The sequence below is a fragment of the Euleptes europaea genome, chromosome 12 (genome assembly GCF_029931775.1).
Source record: "Euleptes europaea isolate rEulEur1 chromosome 12, rEulEur1.hap1, whole genome shotgun sequence".
NCBI classification, from domain to species: domain Eukaryota; kingdom Metazoa; phylum Chordata; class Lepidosauria; order Squamata; family Sphaerodactylidae; genus Euleptes; species Euleptes europaea.
The window spans coordinates 38,586,757-38,614,068 of NC_079323.1; the positions used below are offsets into that span (position 1 = coordinate 38,586,757).

At 40.3% G+C, this 27,312-nt stretch overlaps 1 protein-coding gene across 7 annotated transcripts in view; it reads left to right on the forward strand.

Annotated features, from left to right (window-relative positions):
• The window catches only part of PHLDB2 (pleckstrin homology like domain family B member 2), a 67,827-nt gene extending 40,809 nt beyond the window's left edge, over positions 1-27,018 (forward strand). For 2 of the 7 annotated variants that reach the window (XM_056858401.1, XM_056858403.1), the window contains 11 exons: positions 3,340-3,450; positions 5,142-5,231; positions 7,257-7,388; positions 11,220-11,354; positions 12,663-12,753; positions 20,570-20,777; positions 22,563-22,653; positions 23,436-23,582; positions 24,042-24,261; positions 25,236-25,321; positions 26,754-27,018. In XM_056858401.1, the coding sequence (XP_056714379.1) occupies positions 3,340-3,450; positions 5,142-5,231; positions 7,257-7,388; positions 11,220-11,354; positions 12,663-12,753; positions 20,570-20,777; positions 22,563-22,653; positions 23,436-23,582; positions 24,042-24,261; positions 25,236-25,321; positions 26,754-26,894 (1,452 nt within the window). In that variant the 3' untranslated portion in view covers positions 26,895-27,018. Of the gene's footprint in view, positions 1-3,339; positions 3,451-5,141; positions 5,232-7,256; positions 7,389-8,567; positions 8,742-11,219; positions 11,355-12,662; positions 12,754-20,569; positions 20,778-22,562; positions 22,654-23,435; positions 23,583-24,041; positions 24,262-25,235; positions 25,322-26,753 lie in introns of all 7 variants that reach the window. The other 5 variants (XM_056858400.1, XM_056858402.1, XM_056858399.1 and 2 more) reach the window with 4 other exon arrangements.
• The last annotated feature ends 294 nt before the right edge of the window (positions 27,019-27,312 follow it).

Below are 27,312 nucleotides of genomic sequence, written 5' to 3' on the forward strand. Positions count from 1 at the left end.
AAATTTTTAGGGGACCCTGGGTATATAGGTATATAAAACAGGTATACAAATCAAACATTTACTGATAATAAACCATAAAGAAATTTATTTTAAAACAATTCTTTGGTAGGTATACAGATAATTTTACCATTTATTACAGATGAAAGCAAATTTGCATACTAATGAGATGGATGTGCTTGTTTATTTTTACATAAAAAATTAAATCTTGGCTGAATATTTGATACTGCAGGACGTAAAGCATCTTCAACATTTATCAGAGTTGATCTATATTTTGATTCTATAATCGTCAATGCTGAGAATGCTGCATCGCATAAAAATGTAGTACAAAATGGCAGAAGTGTGTTTAAGGCCATTTCAGAAAGTGTTGGAAATTCTGTCCTAATCCCAAGCCAAAATTCATTTAACGGTTTTTTAGAAAGCTCAAGTTTTAAACCTGTGTCGCTTGATAACTCAGCAAGTTCTTCTTGAGCTTTTAATGGCAGATGATTGAAGTTTTTGATTTCAGCTGAGTAGGGTTTATGAACCCAATTTAGTTTTTCAGAATCAAAATATGAAGGGAGATATTTCTGAAAATGTGTCTCCAGGCACTTCAGATGATCAATTATAACTCTTACAATTAAATCTTTGGGAAGGTTATTTTCAATTATAAAATCATCTGTAGCTGTAAACATTTGTAAAGAACCATTCTCCACCCTATTCTTCCATATGTTAACCTTTTTAGTAAAGTTCTTACATTGGCAGGCCTGATTTGTAATACTGGCTTACTCAGCAAAAACATTTTTCACAGGTAGCATTTGGGTTGACAAGAATGTTTGTTTTTGCCATTGGCAAAAGCAAGAGACTAGAAATTATCTATCGTCCATCTTATTAAACAAATTTTGCTATTGCTGCTAAAGCCAATTAATTCTTCTTGCATAACCCAAAACACTACTAGTCATCCTGGACTATGCATTTTTAACAGTTCTGATTTATGCAAGGTGGGGAGAGTAGGTGGATGAGCTGTATGCAGTGAGTTTGGCATTTTACACAAAAAACAAACTACCAAGAGCTATCAGGATGGCACCCAAGATGCTGCCCTGACACGAAACAATCAATACCACCCACAACACAACGTTCAAGGAAACTGTTGATGAGTTTTTAATAATTAAACCTCAAGCTACAACCTGTTGTAGCAAACACGGCCTGTGCTTGCTTCTGTCCTTGCAGTCTTTCTAACTGGCAATCCTGTCATTCATTTTAGTACATCCCCCTCCATGAATTCTCTGAGAACAACCAACCCAATATCCCCACTCTGCCATGGAAACTCATTGGCCATGCTGCGGAGAGCCCCTTGGCTGGCTTGTGGGCCAGATAGGAGCTCTTAAGGGGCTGGATCTGGACCGCGGGATGTAAGTTTGACACCCCTGACTTACACGATACAGCCGTCACTCCCGCCTAAAAAGCACAATCACAGCTCAGGCAAAGCTCCTGCACTCCACTCCTTTCAGCCGCAGAGCAATTAGGAGGGTTTGGCGCGTTTTTTTCGCAAGACTTCTTCCTCCCCCCTCCTCTTCTTTTCTCCACCCCCCTTCTCCCCAAAGAGGGCCCCTTGTGTTACCCCTGACTAATCTGGGTGCATTTTTCCCATGAGCATGCAAAGCAGTTTGTTGTGCTGTGAAGGAGTTTGACGCTGGGCGTGTTGTTCCTCCTGCCTCCCATCTCCTTGCTTCCCTTCTCGCGACCCCAAAATTCAATTACGCGACCCCAAATGGGGTTGCGACCCATATTTTGAGAAGCTCTGCACTATACAATCATAAACAGATTTGAACCCTTCTACACCCGCTAACATCATTGCTCTTAGAAGGTTGTGACTCTTCATAAGATTACACAGCACATTACTGGGTTGGTGGTTTTTTTTTTTGGTGAATTGGTTCTAGTTAAAGATCAGGAGAGAATGAAGTTCATTTGGTTTCAATCTGGATCATTCTAGGAAAGGTTCACTAGCCAGGTCACATTCCAGTTTATACGGGAAAGCATAGCATTCATGTTTCATGAGCCAGCATGTAGTGGTTAAGAGCGGCGGACGCCAACTTTTCTCTCCGAACTCTGTCAGCCCCACCTACCTTACAAGGTGTCCGTTGTGGGGAGAGGAAGGGAAGGAGATTGTAAGCTGCTTTGAGACTCCTTAAAGGTAGAAAAAAGGTGGGTATAAAAACCAACTCTTCTTCTTCACTGATTCATAAAGATAAGCTGGACCAAGTTAATGTCTAGTCTCTCAAATCCTGGATGCTATAAGATTACTACTCTCTGCAGTATATGGGATCCAGCAGACATATTGACCCCCCCTTCTCCAGTCACAGCTTAAGAGAAAAGCTCATGGAAACATTAATGCTTTAGCTGTTGATTTCATGTTCTCTTACTACTTTATTCTGGTAGGATACACTGGTTCGGATTTTTTTTTCAAACACTTATTCTGAATGGATAATTTTGTTCCAGTTCAGAAAAAGTAAACATTTGAGCTGGTTTGGGTTCACTTTAACTTGCTAAGGAAATCTGACATCTGTACTTTATGTCCTTCCTTGATAGGAGACATTTGCATCAACTAGCTTGGTAGTTTATACAATCCACACTCCATTCCAATGATTATTTTCACTTCTAGTTTTATTGGTATAAAAGTTAAAACCTCATAAAATCATAAAAGTGTTTATCCGTCAGAACTCCATATTCCCAAGTGGAAAAAACATGCACCTAGAACTCTTTCCCACACATTTTATGCTAGATATTTTCCTAAAATTTGAAGTGTTTATCTAAGAAATGTAAAATGTAAATGTGACAAACAGGTGTTTGAAAAAAAAAAAGGACCATAGAGGTACACCCATCAAAGAGCAGGATGGTTTCTGGCTCCCTTGTTGCATATTTGGTGGTTTTCTATTTGTTTTTGTGTAACATGTGACATGTAACATGTGACATGTTGCTCTGACCTGGGTGGCCAAGGCTAGCCTGATCTTGTCATGTCGCAGAAGTTAAGCAGGGTTGACCCTGGCAAGTATTTGGATGGAAGACCTCCAGTTACCAGGGCCGTGACGCGGAGGCAGACAATGCCAGGGGTTAGCATAGGTTAGATGTGACTTGACAGCAAAACAAACAAACAAAATGTGACATGGTCATTGAAGGAAACATGTGACATCCAATCTCAGGGTCTCAGAAGAGGTCAAACAGGAGATCAAAACATAGTAAGATCACATCAGAACTAAACAATGTGTTGTTGGTAGATATCTCTTCCGCAGAAGAGCCCTCCTGATGGCTAGGGTTTTCTGAAGCTCATCCTGAAATAAGTATTAATGCTAACTTTTATCACAGGAGAAAATTTCTGCTCTCAAAAAGCAAGCCAATCATATTGTCCAGCAAGCCCAACGGGAACAAGATCATTTTGTCAAAGAGAAAAATAACCTGCTAATGATGCTGCAAAGGGTAAGCATTTTTCTTGATCCTCTAAGACATGGGTGAAAAAATAAACAGCAGCATGATAGCTGTGTAGTCACATGGAAAAAACTTGTCAAGGTTTTCCTTATTTATTATCATGTAATGTTGCCATTTTACAGGTTTACGAAGTTTAATCCTGTCAGTTGTGTTGTAAACATCTGCACAGCAAACTCAATTTTAAAAATCTTATCTACTGACATTTCCCTACTCTTTCTCCTCGAAGTTCAGGATGACATCCATATCTGTCCTCCCGTGTATTCTCCCAAAAACCTTGTGTGATAGACAGGGCAGGCTGAACAATATTGACTGTCCCATGGTCACTGAGTAAGGTTTGTGGCAGATGGTCGAAATAGATGAAACAGAGAACATGGATCTCCATTAGCCTTCAACAGTCACATTACAGATTATGTGGATCAGGACCATGCAGGGAAGGAGAGAAGCTTTTAGTGGTTACACTCCTGCTTGATTTTGCTAATTGAAACTGATTCCCACAGTTATTACGGGGATATTGAAAGCATGGGTGTGTTTCAGTTAGCAAAACCAAGTAGGAGGGTGGAAAGGTTACAGTAAATCCTGTATTTTCATGAGGCTGAAATTTAGCTTTTCAATTAGTTTGTCTCATGAATTTGAGCCTGACTCTCATCTAAGTCCACATTTTAATCACTGTACCACACTAGCTATCGAAGATGAGAGGCAGGAAAGATGAACTGCAGGAAAGAAAAACAAGATTTGTATTTCAGGCTTTTGTGTAATAGGATGATCAGCAGAATTTCACAAAAATTTAGAATGAACACAATAAAATCAAATGTCAGCATATAATAGCCAAAATATCTAAATTAGCACTTGGAGCATAGAAGGAAATACACATCTGATAATACTCTATTTGCTTCTGACCTGTGGATAGTAGATTTCTTTTTGTTCCAAGTTATATGATAAACCAGAGCGCTTTCTCTGACATGAAAATACCTACCTTAAATTATATTTCTGTAATTTACTATGGTTTTATTCACATTGAGCTTACTCAGGTATTTATTTTAGTCATGTGCCAAGCAGCTTTTGAAAGTATGCTGTGCATATATTCTTGTTGCAGATGATCTGTGGAATCTTTACAACTGTAATTGGGAGAAAAACAGGTATAAAATAGTAGGAACAGCCCAGTCTTCCGGTGGGTACTGGGCAACCTTGCATCAGACTTTTCCCTAGCAAACATATAAAGTGTAGATAACATATCTGCATGCAAAAAGGTCTTTAAATTTCACATGTACATACATTTGGGAAACTTGGTCCACCTGGGGCCAATTCCATAATCCCAACAGTAGGGATTATGGAAAATCATCCACACTATATGCATTTGCTGCAGAAAAAGCTGGTGTGATACCAGTGCACACACAGCAAACAAGCTTGTTGCTCAAAGTGTGCAGTTGCCCTGGATGCATGGAAAGATAACTCTAGTCTGGTTTGAGATCTAATCTTGGGGGAAAAATGACACCAAGATTAAGACAATGATGTGAACAGCACACAACAAAACTCAAGCAATTTACTTGTGACCATGAACTCCACAGATTTACAAAGAATGTGAACACAAAGCCCTTACAGTTTGTGATTTTCTGAGTTTAAATCTTGGTACTGGTGACTTCCAAAATGTGTATCCAAAGTATAACGGTGTTTGTCCCCAACAGGAAAAAGAAAACCTTTGCAATCTAGAAAAGAAATATTCATCACTTTCAGGAGGCAAGGGAATCCCTGTAAGCCCAAGCAGTTTAAAAGAGGTAAAAAAAAAATGAAAATTGGGAAATGGGAGTAAAGGAACCTGTTACTGCTGTATTCTTTATGATCAGTGGTGATTTATAATTACATAGTTACAGTTCTCAGAGGAAAATATACATGCAATTTCAGTCTTCTGTATATGTAAAAGAGCTAGCTGTTGACAGTGTAGAATTTTACCAGTTTATCTAAGTGAGATTTTCACAAGATTTGACATCACCATTCACTACTTTCTTTGTTTTTGTGTGCATCTTACCCCTACCAGCATGCCTACAAGCATATCTCCCTGTAGTCGCATTTTGTCCCAAAACTACACAAACTAGTAGCGATATCATAACTGCAGAACAAAAAGCAAAAAAGCTCACTAATAATAAAGATTTATATCCTGTCTTTCAGCCCAATCAGGGCCACCAAGGCAGCTAACAGAACAGTATAAAAACGCAATATAAAATAAACAAGTGAAGAAGCAAAAGCATCTTCACTTGCTGGCGGAAGACCGTGATGGAAGGGGAAAGATGAATATCCCTGGGGAGGCAGTTCTTGGTGCCACCTGCCAACCAAAAAAAGGCCTTTCTGGAGTTGCCACCCTCCTAACCTCAGAAGGTAGAGGCATTGAACCAGGGCCTTTAAAGATGACTGTGATGATCGGGTAGATTTGTATGGGAGGAGATGGTTCTTAAGGTATGCTGGCCCCAGAACATACACAGCTTTAAAGGTCAACACCAGCACCTTGAATTGGGCCCATAAAAAAATTGAAAGCCACTGAAGATGAACCAAGATGGCAGTGATATGGTCCCTATGACCCACTTCAGTCGTCAGCATTCGATTGCATTTGAATGGCTGCAGAATTTCTGAATGTTTTTCAAGGGTAGCCTCACGTAAGAACACATTGTTGTACTCAATTCTGACAACATTCCCAGAATGGTTGTTGAAGTTCCAAAGTTTTATTCAGTTAGAATTGAAACACACACACACTTGCGATGTATCTTTCTGATGCTTGCCTTTGCCTAAAGTCTGTCTGCTGCTACTGCTGCCCTACTGCTTGTAAAGTCCTAAAATGGAAACTAAAAATTGCCATTGCTCATATAACCTTAATAATAAAAAAAACTTTGGTTGCTAAAGAATTCTAGAAAAACGATAAGTAATTATAATATCCTAAATTATTTATTAATCACAAATTGATTTTTATATTATCAAAAAGTGAATTTAATCTGGAGGAGGATGCCAAAGATTAAAGGGAAATTCCTATATCCAGTTGTATTATGGATGTCTCTTGAAATGTAACTACAGAGACATCTCCCATGGTAAGAGATTTATGGTTTCTGCCTCCAGGGTGAAAACAGCCAAGATTTCCGAGGAACCGCTTTAGAAAAAGTAGTTTATTGTGAGAAGCTACCAAGCTGCTACCACAGTGTAATCTGCACTCGTAAATTGGCTACGAATGTCTATGCATTTGACTTTAAGAGGAAATGCTATAAATTAAATTTGAAATCTGGCAGTGAAATTTAAATTTCAGCACGCTACGCCAACAACATTGGCTTGGATCCAAAGTCATCTTTCTGTGAGCAGAAGGACGTTTTCACTCCCCCCCCCGTTAATTGTTGATTCCCCCTTCCCACTGCAGACCCTCCAAATCACACCTCACACTGTTCCTGAGTGCCAAGCTACTTTGGGGTCTGCATAGGGGACTGCAGTGGGAAGAGGATGGTAGGAAACATCCCTTCTTTGGATCCCTGGACCCAGCCCCTTCAATCATAATGGCACTGTCTTGCTACAGAAACCCACTTCAAATATAATAACCTTCTGATCACATACATAGTAATTCCAGCATTTTAATTCGCTCTTCAAGTGTTTTGTAGTTTTGATGACTCTTGATAGCTTAATTAACTTTTTCTTTTTGGAAGACCACAAAGAATTGGCTGTATTACTCTAAACTAATCCTTCACAGCACATTGGGTACCTTAATACTCTTGCATGCCTTTTGGCTTTTGCATCTTTTACATGTTTAACTTCTGAATTCCTCCTTTTAGGGTTATATGAGTGTAAGTGACATTAATGAGCCCACGAATATATCCCTTTCCACTCAACCCCCCACTGCTGCTGATGCTGTTCCCACTGAACCTTCCACAGCTGGCCTGGCAAGCCAGCCACAAAACAAAGAGGTTTGTTTGAGAGACATTTCCCATTTGTATACTTTGTGCTTTTTAACTTTGTGTGCCTTCAGTGTATGTAGGATAGCTGTATTGCTGCATTTTGGGTTGGACAGCCAAAAGAAATGTATGCTTGAAAGTATGCTCCAGAGCAAAATTTTGACTGGTAAAAGTCTTGGGCATACAATCAGTCCCTCCTTTTCATCCTTGCCACAGGAATACAAGAGATTATACCCAACAGTCTGTCTCTTACCACCCAATTCAAGCTATCCTTTCTATGCAGTAACTATGTGGCTATGGCTCAGTTTGCAGAGTATCTGCTTGGCATGCAGAAGGTCCCAGGTTAAATCCCCCGGTATCTCCCGTTAAAGGGACTAGGCTAGTAGGAGATGTGAAAAACCTCTACCTGAGACCCTGGAGAGCCGTTGCTGGTCTGAGTAAACAATACTGACTTTGATGGACCAAAGGTCTGATTCAGTATAAGGCAGCTTCATGTGCTCGTGTGTGTTCAACTAGAAGTTCAAAAAGATAACACACTGGCATTCAGAAGGCCCTCAAGGAAAAGGCTAATTAAAAATAATTTGTCTTTCTGACAACAGAACCAGCTCAGCCACAGTATTTGTGGTTGATTTATATGGGATGGATTTAAATCAAATGCATATGGTTTGATTTGCAGAATAAACTCTGAAGGTATTTTCAAAGGGATTATGCACGATTTATATACAAAGTGAAGTATCCCTTGTGAAAGTTCAGCATTTCCCTCTTGTTATTCAGCCATATTACCTACTTTTTTTCTTGTTGTCAAATCTGAGCGTGAGAAGGGATGGATGGTATGTACTTTCTTCTGTGCTTAAATAAATACTCACATGGATAGGAATAATCTGCAGCTATAAACAGTACAGCAGAAGAAGGAGGCAAACATGGAGCATTTCATTTTTATCCAAATGCTTCAGCCACAGAGGTAACACAGAGAGACCTGTAGCTTTGTGAATGTGTGTGGTGTACATTTCATTGCTGAAACTAGCTCATGTGTAGTGCCTCTGTAGGTAGCCCCACATCTGTTTTCCCCCATTAGATGGTCACAAGCCCAAATCAGGGGGCTTTACTCCTCCAGCAAAATGTTAGAAAGTGAAGCTTGTGTGTCATTCCATTTAGAAAACTCTTAATATGATTTCTCTCTTTCCTATAAAGCTAAGATCATCTATCTGTTCTGGATTTGTCTTTCCTCACTCCCTTTCTCCTCGCCCTCTCGCACAACTTTCACCAGTCCACTGGTCTGAGATCAGGGCGCCAAATGTAGAACCTTTTCCTTTACCTGACACACCACCACCTCTTCCAGCTAAGAAACACCGAAGGCAACCACAGGTAACATGCTTGTAGGAAGGCAGCCTCAGTAGCAATGAGGTTAAACTTGCATGGACTTTTCTACTCAATCCTATAGAATGTGTGCAGAACATCCAGGACTGTGTGGATGAAGCGCTTTTAAAAAAGTTAAAATCCTACCAGTTAGCAATTTAGTGGGAAAGGGAGAAGGCTACTTGCTGTCCTTATCCAACTGGTCGATACAGTTCTACCAACTGAGGCCGGTGCCACAGAGTGGTAAACTGCAGTACTGCAGTGAAAAGCTCTGCTCACGACCTGAGTTCGATCCCGACGGAAGTCGGTTTAAGGTAGCCAGCTCAAGGCTGACCCAGCCTTCCATCTTTCCGAGTTCAGTGAAATGAGTACCCAGCTTGATGGGGGTGAAGTGTAGATGACTGGGGAAGGCAATGGCACACCACCCCATAAACATAGTCTGCCTAATAAATGTTGGGTCATCACATGGGTCAGTAATGACCTGGTGTTAGCACAGGGGACTACCTTTACCTAGAATTCTAGCATTTTCTAGTGAGTTTTTCATGTGCAGACTCAGATACTAGATTAAAAAGGGGAACCACATGTGGGTTCCTATCTTGCTAGGAATATGCATACAGAAGCTTGCTTTCCTCACACACCGTGACCCTAACCTGGATCAGAATATTTATCTCACCATCTTTAGCTGAAACAAATCCCCAGGGCAAGGGTATTATTTGTTTCATTTGGGAATTGTAGGTGCAGTGCATGATCACTTCAAAGGGGGTAAATAATGGCCCCAGGGCTATTTTGGTGAAGGAAAATGGCACGGGGGTGCAAAACCCCTCTCCTCTCCCTGCACCAGGCTCCTGATCCAGCAGGCCATGCTATGCTTTAAAAATTAATTCCCCTCAGCTACTGTATAGCTTCCGAGAAAGCGAGTCTGGTCCTGGGAACCTAGACCTGACTGGTTTAAAAATTTCTTGTCTGGTATGGCCAAAATCAAACAATTGGAGGTGTAAGACCAATTTTGTTGCAATTTACTCCTGGACTGTGAAGATCAGTATATGAGGATATATTTGAATATTTTCATAAGTATGTATGCATTTATTTAAACATTTATACCCACCTTTCCTCATGGTTTTAAGAGTTAAAACTGTTGTCTTGAGGTTTGTCTACTGGGTGGCATTAATGAGATAAGTGCAGTAAAAAATATTAACAGAGACACATTTTAAACAACAATCTAGAGTGGCTTGAAAACATACTGTAAATTTGCAGCAGATACTACTAAAGCACATTGGGGAGTGTGTGTGACTTCATAATAATAGAAATATCAAAAATGTTCTAGGTTTAAACATGCCTTCAGCAGATTCTCCATAGCTGGTGGGCCTGATGTAGGTGGGGAAAAAACCTGACTGTGCTACCATGGACAGTTGTTTATCCAATGATAGCTTAGAATCCAACCACACCCCGAGGCTCTTTACAGAGTCTACAGCTGTCAGCTGGACACCATCGAGTCTTGGGACTGACCCTCCAGCTAGCCTCTCAGCCTTTCTCAGCCACGTGACCTCCACCTTGGATGGATTCAACTTCTGCCAGCTGCCCCTTAACCACTGGACTACCACCGCATCCAGGTGCTGGGATAGTGTCAAGAGCCCTGCTGCCGGCTGCTTATCCAGCAGGAGGAAGGGCTGAGTGTCATTAGCATACTGATGCCACCCAACTCCAAACCTCCTGACGATCTCGGCTATAGAGTGGATAGATATGTTAAATAACATCAGAGAGATGATCAAACCCTGCGGGATCCCAATTCAAAATTCTCAAAACAACGATTAAGGAGATGTGTTGGCTTTGTAAATGTGATAAGTCTCCTTTCATTTACTTTAACAACAAAGGGTGCAAAATAAAATAACCTATTGTTAATCCCGTTGCATTGTCATTTTTTGTTTGTTTGTTCAAACCACTGAACTGTCATTTTTTGTTTGTTTGTCATTTTCACTGTCATTTTTTGTTTGTTCAAACCATTGTGTCAAAACTGCTTTTTAGTTCTTTTTGCATTTGGAAATCTCTGTTGTCATTGTGGAAGCTTTAAAGTTTCTTTGGTTATATTTAGAAATAATAAACTCAGATATTTCATGATAAATGTGAACTAAGAATTTACCCTATACAAAATCCTTTACTTTCCATGAACTTATTTAGGGAATTATCCTGGTGATTTATACCCTTAAATTAGGATTATCATTTTCATTTGCTTTGTGTAAAATCAGGAAATTGTGAAAGTGATTTAACCCCCCCCCCCGAACATTGTAATGACTATTGTTGTTAATACCCACATTTACCTGCTTTCCCCCCTCTTGGGCTAAAATACAGTATTCATACTTTTTTAAAAGAACAGCCCAGTGATTTCAAAAAGAAACCCAGCACACAAGCTCCCTTACAGTTATGCTGGGATTTTATCTGTTGGTTTTGAAAAAACTAAATTTGACAAGGTTTATATAATTGCATTTTAAGCACTTCCGAAATCTGGAAGAGAGAACGAAACAGCACAAAGAAGGCATGTTCATGAGTGATACGTTGCCTCGCAAGAAAACTGCCTCCTCTGTATCACCCCATTTCAGCAGTTCTACTCTTGGACGAAACGTTAAGGTAAGCAACATGATGACACAACCGGGGTATGTTATGTTATGTTTTGGTATAAAATGTTCATATGCATCAGAACTGAGTATATCAAAGAAAGATAGGAATTGAATTATCTTCAATTGTTTTTATTTTGCTATGGTGAGCAGCAGTATGACTGTATGTAGTCTCGGTGACTGTTTTCATTTTGATATTATGCTATTCATGTCAACTTGATAAAGAGAGCTGAACAAACTAATTTTGGTTCTTCTGAGTTCCTATAATGTCATTTACTATCCATATAATAAACATCAGTGCATGCATTTTATTTACTTATAGTGTTTATATATGTTTCTAATTCTTCCTCTAAGAACGAAGAGAAGCATATATGTGACTTTCTGTCTCTTCCCCCCACTTCCCCAGCATCTCTCTGTAGTTTAGGCTGAGAGAGGCTGATAGGCCATAGTAATTCCAGTAGCTCTATAGCTGAGTAGGGATTGAGTCTGGCTCTACCATGCGAAGTCCAATGCAGCATTACACCATGCTGGCACTCTCAGTCGGATTTGAATAATCTGATTTTCCTTTTCTTCTCATTCCAGGGCAATGCAATTGTAAATAAAAAGATAATTTCTAGTCCAGACAGTGATCCATAATCCTCTGTTAACTGCATTGCACAACACCCACATATTTCACTATAATGTGTCCTGAGTTCAGTCCAGAAATCTGTTTCTGATGCAAAATCTCAACCATGGGAAAATGTGGCGTAATAATGAAGAGAATATTTTTGAAGGGTGCCTTTTTCCTCATCATGAATAACTATAATCAGCCCAAACACATCAGGGATTAGGAAAAAGACTTTTATGAATGATAGCTTCAAACTAGTCCCAATCATTATAGAAATTAATCTCAGAATGTACATCGAAAGCTCCTGGTAGATATCTAATGCCATTTTAAAAATAAAAATACTAGTTTTCAGTTCTAGATACTGGTACTGATAGCATTCCTTCTGTACTTCCATGGAACGTCCAGCTCTCTTAAGTATTTTTAAGCTGCTTCAAATGCTACTAAATGGGGGAAGGCAGGAAGTGGGAGTTGCTGTAGCTTCCTTTGCTCCTCTGTAATGTCCGAAGTTGACATCTCTCGTAGACTGAAATGAATCCTCCAATTACAGTAACAGCTAGCAGGTTTTACAATGACGACAAGATACAAGAGAACCACTTTAGGCATTGCAAAGAAGAATGTGAACAGGAAGTATGAGTCACTCATGAAAGTGTTAATGATTTGAATAACATTTATTGTACAGTATCAGTAACGAGGCATTTGCAATATTTCATACAGGGTCACCTGCCACTTGGGCAAAGTAATAGCTGTGGCAGTGTTCTTCCCCACTGTTTGACCAAAGAGTCTGAGTCAAGGAGGGTGCATAAAGGTAAGGCCCTTCAACAACTATCTTCATGTATCACTATGCAATAAAACATTACTGATCAAAATCCCAAATATAGCTTGATGGTAATCACCACAACCTGTCCTTGAGCATTTGTTTCTCTTCTTAGTTTGTAAATAAATTGTTAAAGGTAGAATGTTTCAGCCACTACATTTTTATGGAATCAATTTTCTTATTAGTTTTTGTAATATTTGTTTAACATTTAGTGCACAGGTCTCTTGAGCCAAACTGGGAAATGAAATTAATTTACGCATGGTGTTTTAGACACAAAATACACTCTAGGTACTTTGTGATTGTATAAGATAAATAGTTCCAACCAGTGGGCAATATTTTTAGACTGATTAAAAGTAGGATACCATACTTGAAAATCCATAATTTGGTGGTGTTTTAGTGGTTTTGATCTTTTATATTTTTCTGATTGCTACCTGAGCTTGTAGAATCTGATTTTAAGTGTTACTTTTAAAAAATGTCACTGTTGTAGATCTGTTGTTTCCATGTTCTCTATGCAGGCCCACACATGTTATGAGCAGTGTACATGGGGTGAATTATTTAATTGGCAGTGCCTCCCTGAGCCTTCCCCGAATGCCAAAAAGCTTTCTTGTTTGGATCAGTTGTTAGGTGTGTCTGTTCAGACTACTGAGGATTGGGAGGTTGATGAATATCCCTTGTGATTTACAATGCATTAGATTAAAACTACATAAGGGCAATTGGGACATAATCTTAGAAGTTTGTGTTCCTACAGCTGACCTCTTGTTGTCAGACTCAGTCAAGGCTTCATAGACATGGGCTTAGCACATGAGTAGCAGCAATCAAAATGCAATAAATATTAAAAATGTTTAAGTAATGCAGATGTTCAAGTTGTTATCTGGCCTCTCAAGAGAGATGATTGGATGTTAGCCAGAGCCCAAGGTTACATGGAAAGAAAGTCCACTGAAATCACAAAAAATTACCTCTAAATAGGATTTCCAAGTCCAGAATGCATTGCACTTAGGGAAAAATGTGTTCTAGGAGACATTGCAGAGGCAGGCAATGGCAAACCACCTCTGAATGTCTCTTGCCTTGAAAACCCTATGAGGTTGCCATAAGTCAGATGTGACTTGAGGGCATGGGAAAAAATGAGATAGATTGGCCAGCTCAACTTTCCCATCCTTGATTTCCGTTAGCTTGTCTTGGTAGAATATTTGTTTTAGAAAGGGTGGGGTATTCTTTTCTTCTAAATGCATACAGTTTAAAGGATTTCTTTTAAAACTGGTTTTGTCTTTTTAAACTCAGGAAAAGGCAAAAAAGGTATGAGAAACCTTCTTCGTGTGAAATTTATTTATTTATTTTTAGCCTGCCCTAAATCCCTGGCCAATGCTTATTGTATATGTTTGCTGTGGCAAGCATCACTGGCAAAAGGAACACCATCAAGTCATTTAGAATGAAAATGTGTTGAAATTCTAACCATCTCCCTGTACTGTAAAACTTTTGTCAGATAATGTCTGTTGCTGTAGATTGATAGTAAAGCCTTGGTATTGCAACACACCCAGTTAAAAAGAATTGGAGTTTAGCCACCAGATTCCCCCAGTGGTGTAAGAAGACACTTAAAGTGTGTTCCTAAAGAGAGTTACTCCAGTCTAAGATTGATTTGCTCTACCTGCTTCTGTGGCTACTGCCAGTCAGATTAGACAGTGCTGAGCTAGATCTACCAAACTGTCTGATTAAGTATAAAGCAGCTTTTAAACTATGTTCATTCTTTAAGTCACATCAGTGACCTGGTAGAAAAATAAGATCAATTCAACATACAAAATCTTCCTTGCTTAATCAGCCTACCAAGAGATGTACATGTTACTTACATGTTCACATACCGTGGGAGTGGAAAAGAATACAGGGCTGAGGCAGTCATAGGTATAGAAGCAGAGATGTGGAAACACTGCAAGAAATCCTATAGCTGGGCACTCTCTTCACGCTTCCTGGAGTTCAGCAGTGGTTGCGGGGAATATCCCAGGTACACCACTGAGCACTGATGACAGGAAAGGAAGTACCTATAGTAGGGTTGCCAAGTGCCCACTGGCCACTGGCGGCAGATGGGGATGGGTGGGCGGGAACTTATTAGCTTCAAACAGAGGCTGGCATCGATGCGATGATGTCACTTCTGGTACTGATGTCATCATGTTGCCAACAGTCTCAGCGACGCTCCAGCATTTGGGCAAAAACACTCTGGTAGAAGCCATTTTTACCATAGAGTTTTGCCCACATACCAGAACATCCCTGAGATTGTTGGTGACAGGATGATGTCACTTCCAGAAGTGATGTCATTGTGTTGATGCTGGCCTCCCTCCAGCCTCTTTCTTGCAGGTAGTAAGTCCCCCCCTCCCGCCGGCAAGGTGAACAGCACCAGCGGGAGGGGGCTTGGAACGGAGAATCCTCCACCACCACCAAGGGAATGGCAACCCTAACCTATAGAGACAGGAGGAGGAAGGAGCAGAGCTCTTGTGGCCGCTGTTGCAGTACAGGTCAGGTGCTCAGCTTTAAATGGCTAGTAGAATCCCATGGCACTGGGTTCCACTAGCCACTGAATGCTGTGCAACTGCACAGTGCTGCAGCCGTGCCCCACTCAGCTTCACCACCTCCCAGCGCCCCCCTTCCCCCTCTTCTGCAGCATTCAGTGGCATGCACGGGCATTTCCCCTGCTCCCCACCTCGCAATTGGAGGGACAATTTTAGCACAACATAATTATATTAACATACAGAGAGATTTGGGCACATAATGTTCTGTGTAATTTCAATCCAAATAAAACGAATGTATAGTTAATTTTTTTAATGTGGTACAAAGATATTTTTAAGAAGACAAAAAAAGATATTTTAAATATGATAAATATACTTGACTGTGTTCCTTCAAATCCTTCCTAAAGAAAAGGTATTACAAGTGTAGTTTTGACTTCAGTGTTGTTCCACGTTATCAGATTGTAGTGAAAAAAATCAGATTGTAGTGAAAAATTAAATAACTGATTTTGCCACTTTTTTCTGTTTGTTTTGGGCAATATCTTTTTTGTTTACCCCTAAAAATTATTCAATTCTATTTTTTTTAATCAAATGAGGTTTGGCATGGCTGCATGGTTTAATGGCAAGCTGAGCAGAATATACAAAAATATTGCCCTCCAGCCCACAAAAATGTGTGCTGCTCCACCATAATTTCTTATTGTGTAGCAGAATATGCCTGATAGTTAAATCTGCTCTCTTAGACCAACTGTCAGGGCCGAATTAAGTTTAATCTATTAACTTGTTTTATGATATTTGTTTTTCCATCCAGAGCAGATGCGTGGAAAGGAACTCAAAATAAATGCCCTGCTTGTAATTGGCTGGCCACTGTTGAAAAACAGTGGATAAAAACTGACTTGCCCAAACCGACAAACCAAATGTGAGGCTATGCCTCAGAAACCAAACCTCTGCTTTGACCCTACTGTTTTTGATTTGCTGTTACTGCAACACAATCTCCATTTTACGGAAAGCAAACTAGTGAGGCTGAAAAGCAACCGGCTTGCCTGAGACCACAATGTACAAATATGAGCCCAAATACAAAACTCTCCAAATTATATCCCCTGACTCCACTTGTCCTATAGTGCTATGGAATGCCGTGCTCTAAATTGTTGCTCCTCCTTCCTGCCCTTCCCAAATGTCCCATTTGTGCAGAAATAAAAAGGAAAGAAAATTAAAGCAGCCTTACAAAACAATGTCTGTATATTTGACTTCTTCAGACAATGCATAATGGCTATATAGAAGTTCTAGATCTAGCTTCAATGTTTTTTCAAACGGATTGATTAAATTCATGGAACATATCTGTTAGCAGCAGTAATCCATGATGATTAAATGGAACCACTCTCTTCAGAAAACATCAGCATTCCAGGTGAAGGTAAAGGTCCCCTGTGCAAGCACCGGGTCATTCCTAACCCATGGGGTGACGTCACATCCCGACATTTCCTAGGCAGACTTTGTTTACGGGGTGGTTTGCCAGTGCCTTCCCCAGTCGTCTTCCCTTTACCCCCACCAAGCTGGGTACTCATTTGACCGACCTCGGAAGGATGGAAGGCTGAGTCAGAGTTGAGCCGGCTACCTGAAACCAGCTTCTGTCAGGATCGAACTCAGGTCGTGAGCAGAGCTTGGACTGCAGTACTGCAGCTTACCACTCTGCGCCACAAGGCTTCAGAATTCCAGGCACTAGAGACAAATAATAAGAGAAGGCTTACTGGTAAGCTTTCAGAGATATGGCACAGGCTCAAATCCCCACCCATTTATTTTCCTTTCAGATCCTCCTAAAATGAATTGTCCCCCATAATAAAAGCACCCGCACCCCCTTTTTCTCACTCAGCTCATGCTCTGTACTCCCCCAGTCTTCTTTAATCCAAACACCTCAAACTGCATTTTCTCGCTCAATTTACAATCTTTTTCAGGAGGAGGTCTCTATAGGGCACTTAATGCTAGTCTGGAGAGAAGCAGACAGGGCGCATGCCCTCTGCACTAGATCCAGCTCAAATCCTTGAAAGCAAATCTCAAGAACAACAAAAATAGTCACACATAGGCATACCAATATTTAAAGTTCCTTCCCTACTAAGTAAGGAGGGGCCTAACACACTAAGTGCGCAATCCTGGGGGGGCGAAGCTCCTTAGGAGCTGGTGTGACCCCCCGCACTGGTGTATGTGCCCATTTAACCAGGGTTAATGGGCACTTACGCCATCACAGGTGGCATCCATAGGATGCCGCGGTGTGGGGATCAGGCACAGGCACTGCCTCCTGGGGGTGAAGTTGGCTGTAGGCAGCTTCCAAACCCCTTTCGCCCTGGGAACGCCCCCTCAAGCTACAGTATTGCTATGCTAGTTGGTGTAGCCTCGCTTTCCTCAATGGGGACATTTTCCCTATCTTATTATGTAACAGCCTTTTATTTTCTTTGCTGCAGCCGGGAAGTCTCTGTGGAGGCAGCATGGCTGTGCCACTCCCAGCCACTGCCTAACTCCCCCCTTCAAGAAAGGGCTGCCCGTATGGAGTCAGCCTCTGAGTGCAGCAGAGTCAGAGATTCACTTTTCCCAAAGACTTGGCACTGCTGTTCTTGCTACTGTCTCAACTGTCCCTCTTCTATCCAGCCCTGGAGTATGATTAATAATGTCCACACCAGTGTCTGCTCTATATGCATGAGAATAAAGTGAGATGCGTACCTACTTGTGCATGAAAAAACAAGGGAAGTTCTGTATTTTGCTGGTGATAATCTATAACATGCAAAACATAACACTTTTGCAGTTAATTTTGTTTTCTGCCCTTAATTTGATTCTGATTTTTTTCAGTTTACCTGTAACTATTGTGTGTGTGCGTGTGTGTTGAAGTTTGCTGATTTTTTACTGCTTGTAGTTTTAATTTTCCCCAAGTTGTCCTATGGTAAATTAATTATGTTTGCATGGAAGAAGGGGAGAACTGAATAACAACTAAGAACTAGCATACATTAAAAAGTGCTTTCCTCTTGCATTTGTATTTCACATATGCAAAAGGCTGGACTTATGGTAATTTTTTTTCTTTTCTCTCTTGCCAAAAAATAATCCTTTTCAAAAGGAGCTATTAGTCATTCCAAAAGTGCAAGTATCAAAGGTAACTTTACATCCCTTTCAACCTGGTATTTCCCATAAAGCTTCTGTCTAAAGGTGTCTATATGTATCATGATTTCTACTTTGTCATGCTGAAATGGTTTGTATAAAACTATGTGAACTATAAACTAGATTAATAGAATGATCATTTGAAATCTAATCATTTTTTTTAGAAAGCTCTGCTTGACTTAACAGTACTTAAGGCACATTAGTGTCTTTAATCTGTTTCTGATACTTAGGAGCATACAACATGAGCTACAAACTATGCAATCCTGAAGCCCCCCCCCCCTCGGAAGTGCCATAGGAGCCGGCATGACCCTGCACCAGCATCCATGTCACTTTGTGCCGTGGCAAGGATGCCGGCGCGAGGGCACTTACACTGGCACCGGGGAACAAAGCAGGAGCGTGGGCCTTGGCTACTGGTGCTGCTGTACAGGCAGCAAAATCCCGGAAACAAGTGCCAGTGCTGGCGTTGGTGGGGAGGGGGGGACCTAGCTGACGTTAGTCAGTTCCCAAACCCCTTTTGGCCCGGGATCGCCCCTCTATGCTGCAGCGTTGCTATGCCAGCAAAATAGCTGATGTAGCCACGTGAAACTCAGTGGGAGAGTTTAACTGGGGTTTTGTGAAAAGACATTTCAAATCCTTTCCCCCCCCCCCCTCCCAGCTGGGAAGCCTCTCAGGAGGTGGTGCAGCTGCGTCGTCCCCAGCCATCGACTGTCTACCCCCCCCTCAGGAATGGGCTGCAAAATTTGAAGGATAGGTAGGACAAAGTGTGTAAAGGATTTGAACATATTCACTCCCCCCCCAACAAATCTGCTGCAGGCAAGAAAAAAAATGTGGGACACAGTAGGCTTATTATAGCACAGAACTTCTGTAATAGCTATAACCTTCCGGAAGTTAGGCTGCCGTGGCTAGGTACAAGGTTCTCTATTTTTTCTTTAAGATAAGAGACATTTTATTTAAGCTGCCACAAACTTGGTTTTAATACAACACTTCAATCAGGTGAAAAGTGAACTATCACCAAGAAAACATTTGGAAATGTGTTGAAATTATCCAGGATCTTTCATGACCATCTTATTGCCGTTTTCTTATGTGTTTCTAGTCTACACTCCATATGTCTTCTTGTGATCATGCAAAAGCAAATCAGATTTTGCACGGAAAGTCCATTTACTGGAAAGAATCAAATTTCACAAAGTAGTTCCTGATCCTTAATGCCAACCAGCACAAGGAATTGCCTAATGTTCTTCCTCTGGTCTCCTTACAGCTGGATCACATCCCCATATTCAGGATGCTGAATTACAGTACCATTAAAAAGGACATTTCTTTTTGAATGATTTCACACATTTCTTTTTTTCTCATAGTCATCTGCAGTACCCTGGATAGTAGTCAGCGGTTTTCTTCCATTTTGTTGTTTGATCCTTATATGGATGTAGTCTTCAGTCCCTGCCAGGAATACATTGCCACCCTTAGTTGCATTGGAGGATCTGGATAATAGACATGAGAGTCTGTGGCTGGGTGCTGCTTGGGTGGGTGAGGGAGGTATCGCTGGGTTCACCCAGTGCTCTCTCAGATTCAGCTGTGAAGGAGAAAAAAAAGCTAAATATCAAATTGGCAGGGCTTTGACCGCAGAAGAAACCAAGTCAGGGACAGCAAAATTAGTGTGATAACAACAGAAGTGATGTTCTGGGGGATTCTCTACATTTCAGTCCTTCCTGGGTAGCTATGATAATAACATTTACCTTTCCTCCCCCTCTTCTGATAGTTATCCTTAGGACATATATTGGTGTTTCTAAATTATCTTTAAGATGCATCTGCTGTCTGCGTGAAAGCAGAGCTTAAGGCAGAACTATGGCAGTGTTCAATATCAGTTCCCAAAATAAAGACTCTTTACCTGCATAACTCATGCTTGTATCCATGTATTTCCACATTTTAAACCTGGCAATTAGGATATTTGATGATACTCAGAAATTGCATTTAACAAAAGGAGATCAAGGCAGACAATGAGCTACTTAGGTAACATGTAAGAATGCTAATCAGAAATTTCTGAAGATACCTGAAATTCCAATCAGCTGCCAATATCCCAAGAGCAATTCTTACTATGAAATGGTTATTAAGTGCTTCAGACCCATTCCAGATGATTTGAAATACAAAACAATGGCAAACCAACATACATTTTCTATCTGTCTTTCTAGGATATAACCACCAACTTATATGTGAAGATGAAAGCCAGAAATCTCCTGAGTTCTACAGCAGAACAGCCTCAGAGTCTAACGTGTATCTGAACACCTTCCACTATCCTGACCATAGTTACAAGGACCATGCCTTTGATACGCTAAGCTTAGACAGTTCTGACAGCATGGAAACCAGCATATCTGCCTGCTCTCCAGACAATATTTCCAGGTAAATTATGGCAGTATTTAATTGCTGCAGTAAATGTTGTTAGAAATACAAGATGCTGGTACTGCTTTTAAAATTTTCCATGTACAATATTATTTTATTAATTTTTAGTAAGTTACTTCATTCTGCTTCGAAAATCATCTTTGCAGTGCAGTTGTAAGCAGATCTACACACTGCTTAGGACTGCACTGCCAATTTACATTTAATAAATTACTGGTGGAGTTAAAAAATAGTTGTTTGTACGGCACATGTACATTCATGGTCCAGAATGTGGCGGAGCAGGTCCTTACGGGGACCCAGTAACCCAGCACATATACAACCATTGCTCCGCTAGCTGCACTGGCTCCAGATTGAATACCAGATCAGATTCAAGGTTTTGATACTTACCTTTAAAGCCTTAAATTATCTGGGACCATCGTTATCTACGGGACTTCCTATCCTGTTATGCTCCCCGCCCCCAAGAGAGCATTATGCTTGTCTGAAAACAATTTCCTGGTAGTCCGTGGCCCCACAACCATCTGGCTGTCCTCGACCAAGGCCAGGGCTTTTTCAGTTCTGGCCCCAGCCTGGTGGAACTCTCTGTCTAATGAGACCTGTGCCCTGAGGGACTTAGCTCAGTTGTGCAAGGCGTGTAAGACAGAGATGTTCCTCCAGGCATATGGCTGAGGCCAGCAATGGTTCAGTGGATCAGCTGGCCTCCTTCCCTTCCCTCTTTCCCCGTTCCTTCCCTCTGTTTTCCCTTTTCCTTTTCGTCTCCCTCCTGCCCCCTCCTTCTTTGGGCTTGTGGGCCTCTGGGGGGCTGTTGGCCTGCCTGCTGTGATATTTGTCTTCCTTAGGCCAACCTCCCCAGTTGAGGACAGCTTATCTATGTGAGCCAGTTACGTAGTTCAGGGCACCTTCTGTGTTTTTCTAATAGGTTCGCAGTTTTAAAGTTATCAGTTGTGTGTTTTAACGTTAATATTTCATTGCATTTATTGTTGTTGGAAGCTGCTCTGAGCCCGGCTGTGCTGAGGAGGGCAGGGAACCAATGTAATAAATGAATAGACAGTTTCAGTAAACTGTGCAGACGGTTTTGCTGTGTTTATTGGTGTTTAATTTCCTGAACATGCAGGATTGGCCATTAAGGCCACCGGGAACAGTCCCAAGTGGGCTGAGGGCCTCCCACTGTGGCCACTCTCCCCCCACCAGGAGCACTGCAACCCAAAGAGAGGGGAAGGTACAAGTTGGAGTGAGGGGAAGTAGAGCTCACTGCAGCAAGGGACACACCCTCCTAATCCACCATCACCTGGAACAGCCTTACCTTGCCCATCTGCCCATCTCTGTCGGACACCTCCTGGTTGGGACTGGCTGGGCAGGTGCTCCCTTCCTCCTTTGGGGGGTAGGGCCAAGGTGGGCTGGGGGCAAGGGCATATTTTCCCTGTGGAAAGTGTTAATGGGACTGGCATGTATCCATCGTGGTATAGTGGTTAGGAACGGTGGACTCTAATCTGGAGAACCAGGTTTGATTCCCCACTCCTACACATGAATCCTGCTGGGTGACCTCAGGCTAGACACAGTTCTCTCCGAACTCTCTCAGCCCCACCTACCTCACAGGGGCCAGTTGTGGGGAGAGAAAGGGAAGGCAATTGTAAGCCTGTTTGAAACTCCTTAAAGGCAGAGAAAACCAGGATATAATAACCAACTCTTCTTCTTCCTCTTTTCTTACATCCTAAATTATCAGTTTTTAAATGCTGTGAAGATTATTTCTTCTGCTGAACTGCTTCCTCAAAGAAATATTTTTACTTACAGCGCTAGCACTTCAAATGTTGCAAGAATAGAAGAGATGGAAAGACTTTTGAAACAAGCTCATGCTGAAAAAACACGATTGCTTGAATCAAGGGTAACTTTAAAATATTAATAGCAAATATTCTGATGAAACAGTGTAGGCTGTGTTTATGACATGGTTTTTGGTTTGCGATTTTGTTAAGGACCAACACGACTGCTTAGTTTTTTGTCTACATAAAGCTTTTGGGAGCAGGGCCCAGTGTCACACAATGTTGTGATGTCGCTTCCAATCATATAACTGGAGGTGACATCATTCGTTGTCACAACACACTAGTAATCCCCACAAACTCTACAGTTTTGCCATAGAGTTTGGGGGGATTGCTAGAGTGTAACTGGAAGTGGTGCCATGGCATTGCCATGCTGGCAGTTTAACCCTTATTTTCTCCTGCTTTTGCACCATTTTCTCTCCAGATTTCAGTCCATGCAAAAGCTTCATCGTTGATGTTTGTAATATAATTCCAATACCATTTCCCAGTATCATTTCTAATGTCTTTTAAAGATATCCATGGCACACATAGTAGAATAGCAGCAGTAACACATCAAAGTTCAAAGTGTGTTTTTCTCTGTTAAGGGCCAATGTTAAGAACTGTTAATCCATCACATTATTACTGAGATCTGTTGGCATTTGTCTAGAGATGCAGCAGTAGAACATTAATTAAAAAAATAGAACATCACATTGGCATTAAGCAACATACAGGGCATCAAACAGTGCAGATTTTTAAGATCAGGGAGCGAGACTGATGAGTGGGTTTGTAAGGCACAGTTTTCACAATGAATTTGTATTTTAAAATTAGCATAAAGTTCAGTTTATAATTCAGGGTATGCTATGGTTTTTAGGAACGAGAAATGGAAGTTAAGAAAAGAGCATTAGAAGAAGAAAAGCGTCGCAGAGAGCAACTGGAGAAAAGGTTGCAAGAAGAAACGAGCCAGCGACAGAAACTAATTGAAAAAGAAGTAAAGATACGTGAGAAGCAAAGGTCACAGGTAAGTAATCTGTTATATTATTGTACTGTTCCACATATGAGTATTTCCATGTTTTGTACATCATCTTGAAATCAAAAGAGTTTTCGGCTAAACATTAGGAAGAATTTCCTGACAGTTACAGCCCATTCCTGAGCTTGGGGGCTGAATGGGCTTAGGAGGTGCTGTGACCCCAACGGTCTGATTCAGAGAATAGGAGGAGGACTTGGTTTTTATATGCCGACTTTCTCTACTACTTAAGGAAGAATCAAACAGGCTTCATTTGTTCAATAAACATTTTTTTCATTAAGAATGTATGTGTATTCACTGGTTAGATATATACAGTTATTAAGATTATGCTCTTAAAATTTTAATTATCTTAAGCAATATAAAATATTATTTCAGATTTTAAATACTATGAATGCATCCTGTTTGTATTAAAAAAAAATAAGCCAATATAACATTGCTTCTTTTTATTATTAGTCTCGTCCCCTGACTCGTTATTTGCCTGTCAGAAAGGAAGATTTTGATTTACGAGGACATATAGAGACAGCTGGTCACAACATAGAGACTTGTTACCATGTTTCACTTAATGAGAAGACCTGCCGAGGCTTTCTTATCAAGATGGGTGGGAAAATTAAAACATGGAAAAAGCGCTGGTTTGTCTTTGACAGAAACAAGAGAACATTTTCGTACTATGCAGGTGGGTTGCATCTTCTGTCTAGTATGGAGTGCTTGGAGCTTCTCTGTTAAGTTCTGTCAGTTCTGCATTTTGTAATTTGTCAATGTTCTGATGCTTCCCCAAGTCATAATTTGCATTGTAGTAAGTCACCCCAGTAACAGTTCTCTAATAAATCTGGTTATGATCCCAATGGAACACACAGATTAACTACTTCTTACCAAATCCAGCCTAATTCTAAACAGGTTTGCACAAAACTTCTCAGAGACATTTCATTTCTGTAAAAATTACTAGGGTTACAGTCAGATTCTGCAATCTAGGTCATATTTATTTGGGAAGCAAATTTCCATTATTTCCAGTATTGTAATAACAGTCTGATACAGCAGTTCCAGAAAGAAAAACAGATCCAAAGAATGATTGGAGAGGCCTTAACTTCCTCCTCTCCTGCAGCAGTGGGAATTTTGAGTAGCTCTATGATAAAAGCAATGCATTTTATAAATTTCCATTTGTTGCCCACATTCTGTAACCCTATTCTCCACCATCTCCTCCTCCTGATCAGATTAGATGTAGCATCAGCTTGCTTTTCCTTGACATCAGATCAGGCTTTTCAGATGGCTATCATTTCTCTTAACTAAAGACCAAAGCATCAAAATTACAGTTGGCCTGAAGAACAACCTGAATACTGGTTCTGTCTCAAAGATGATTTTCAGTCTTGGATATAAGAAACAGTGTTGATTGGGGTCATATCCTTTATGCTTCTTCAGAAAGAAATTCCAGTAAGAAATGCTGAACTTTTACATCTGCTGAGAGCATGCATCCAGATATTAATGTGTTTCATAAACATATTTTAAGGCATGAAAAAGTAGACATTTTCTTCAGGTAATTCATAAATGCACATGTTATGTGCAATTTGCTTATTGCCAGGATAAACATGTTGTTTAAGCTAATCCTTTAATTGATATGTAAGTTTTCATCTCAATTCCTTTCTCTTATTGCAGACAAACATGAAACTAAATTAAAAGGAGTAATTTATTTCCAAGCCATTGAAGAAGTCTATTATGATCATCTAAAGAATGCCTATAAGGTAAAAAGCAGCAGCAACAAATTCATAGTCTTGGTCATCCAGTATTTATAGTTTGTTTTATATAGTTTGTTTTATACTCTGCAATCCACCACGAGTCTCAGCGAGAAAAGAAATTGTTAATCGGCAGCCATACGAAAGAAAGCCAGAAGATAATCCTAGGAAATCACTGTTAATCTCCAGGTGATTTCAGGTCAAAATTATTTTTAAAAAGTTAAAAGGGAGACATATTGCATACAATAGAAGGATAGAAACAAAGAAAATAGGAAGTTCTCTTGGAAAGATAAAAGATCTAGATGTTAAGAATGCTTTAATTTTAACTGTTGCTTCTTCTCATTATTGTCAAGAACCATTTCATGTCAAGCAACTGATACATAGGCATCTGGCTTTCTCTGAAAACAAAGTAGTCTGTTTTAAATATCTGCTTATACATCTTTTCCATTGAAATCTATGGAGTTGATGAGCATGTCCATAAATACCACTTCAAGATTACACTGTTACTAAAAAGTTGATAATCAAGGGGTACAAACATTCAGCATCCAAAGTTAGAAACCTTATTGAAACTGTAAAATCTTCAATTTGTTTAGCAGTTCAAGGAATGCAAATCCTCTTAGGTAATTCATAAAGAGTGCATTTTTTTGGGGGGGGGAAGTCGCAATAGGAGTATAAATTTAATGGTGGTCCTGGTACAGAGAAACAGCAGATCTAGACTTACGATAAATGTTTTTAAAATTGTTCAGTAATATTTATGTGGTATTCTCCATGTCATCTTCAGATGGGTTGAGTGAGACAGGAACATGTGTGCATGATACACTTTCCCCATCCAAAGTGGGAAATGAAAATAAACAAATATTTTTAAATTTTTTAAAAAGTGGAGCAAAATTACTTTTCACAAATGTATTTAAACATTGCTTAACTCCTGCAGTGCCTTTTAAGGGGCAACAATAACTAGTTCTTTGGTTCTTGTAGGTTATCCGGGCGGTGTAACCGTGGTCTTGGTTACACCGCCCGGATAACCTACAAGAACCAATGAACTCTGGCCGTGAAAGCCTTCGACAATATTTTAATACCTAGTTCTGCTCACGGATTGTAATACAAAAGAAGTATGCATACATGTAATTTCCCCTACAGTACAGCCAGATACAAATTTCATAATTGTGTAGATGTTTTGACATGTGTATGTTTTGGCGCAAAAATGAGGAAATCTGAGCTTAGTTAAATGCAGTTGTCTTTGGATCTACGAAAGCTCTGTTCTTCTTTCCACTTGGGCACTTTGTCAGCTGGGGAAGGCAATGAATCTAAGAGCTGTGACTGATAACCAACAAAGGAAAAGTCCACATCTGTGTTTTTCAACCGTCAGTCATGAGGCTGCAGCGTATTGCTCGAAAGCTCATATTTAGGCTACTGATTTTATGTTTACTTTCTTTCTTTTCAGAGTCCTAATCCATTACTTACTTTCAGTGTTAAAACACATGACAGAATATATTACATGGTGGCTCCAACACCGGAAGCTATGCGGATATGGATGGATGTGATAGTTACAGGAGCAGAAGGCTACACCCACTTCATGTTATAGTAAAACTGCACAAAGGTTCATTGACAGGGCATAATGCAATAATAGCCTCACATCTGGAAAAGAAAAGCCATATTTAGTCACATTTGACAAAGTCACATAAAATAACAAGAACACACAGGTCATTTCCCTTTATTTTCCAAAATAAGTCATATTTTGCATATGGGAGCAGTAATTCTTAAGTTTGTTAATCACTGTTCTAGCAGAAGAAAAGGAAAGATGCTTAAAACACAGAAGTGCTTCCAAGTGGATAATCAGAACACCATATGCCTGGCACACAGATTGTATGGTAATTTCTTACAAATTCTATCATGCAGGATTTACTGATAAAAGTAAACTTTATAGTTAAAATATTGATCCAATGTGCCACTAAGAAATGGAAGGGAAAGGTGGCAATGCTTGTTTTGCTGTACAATTATGA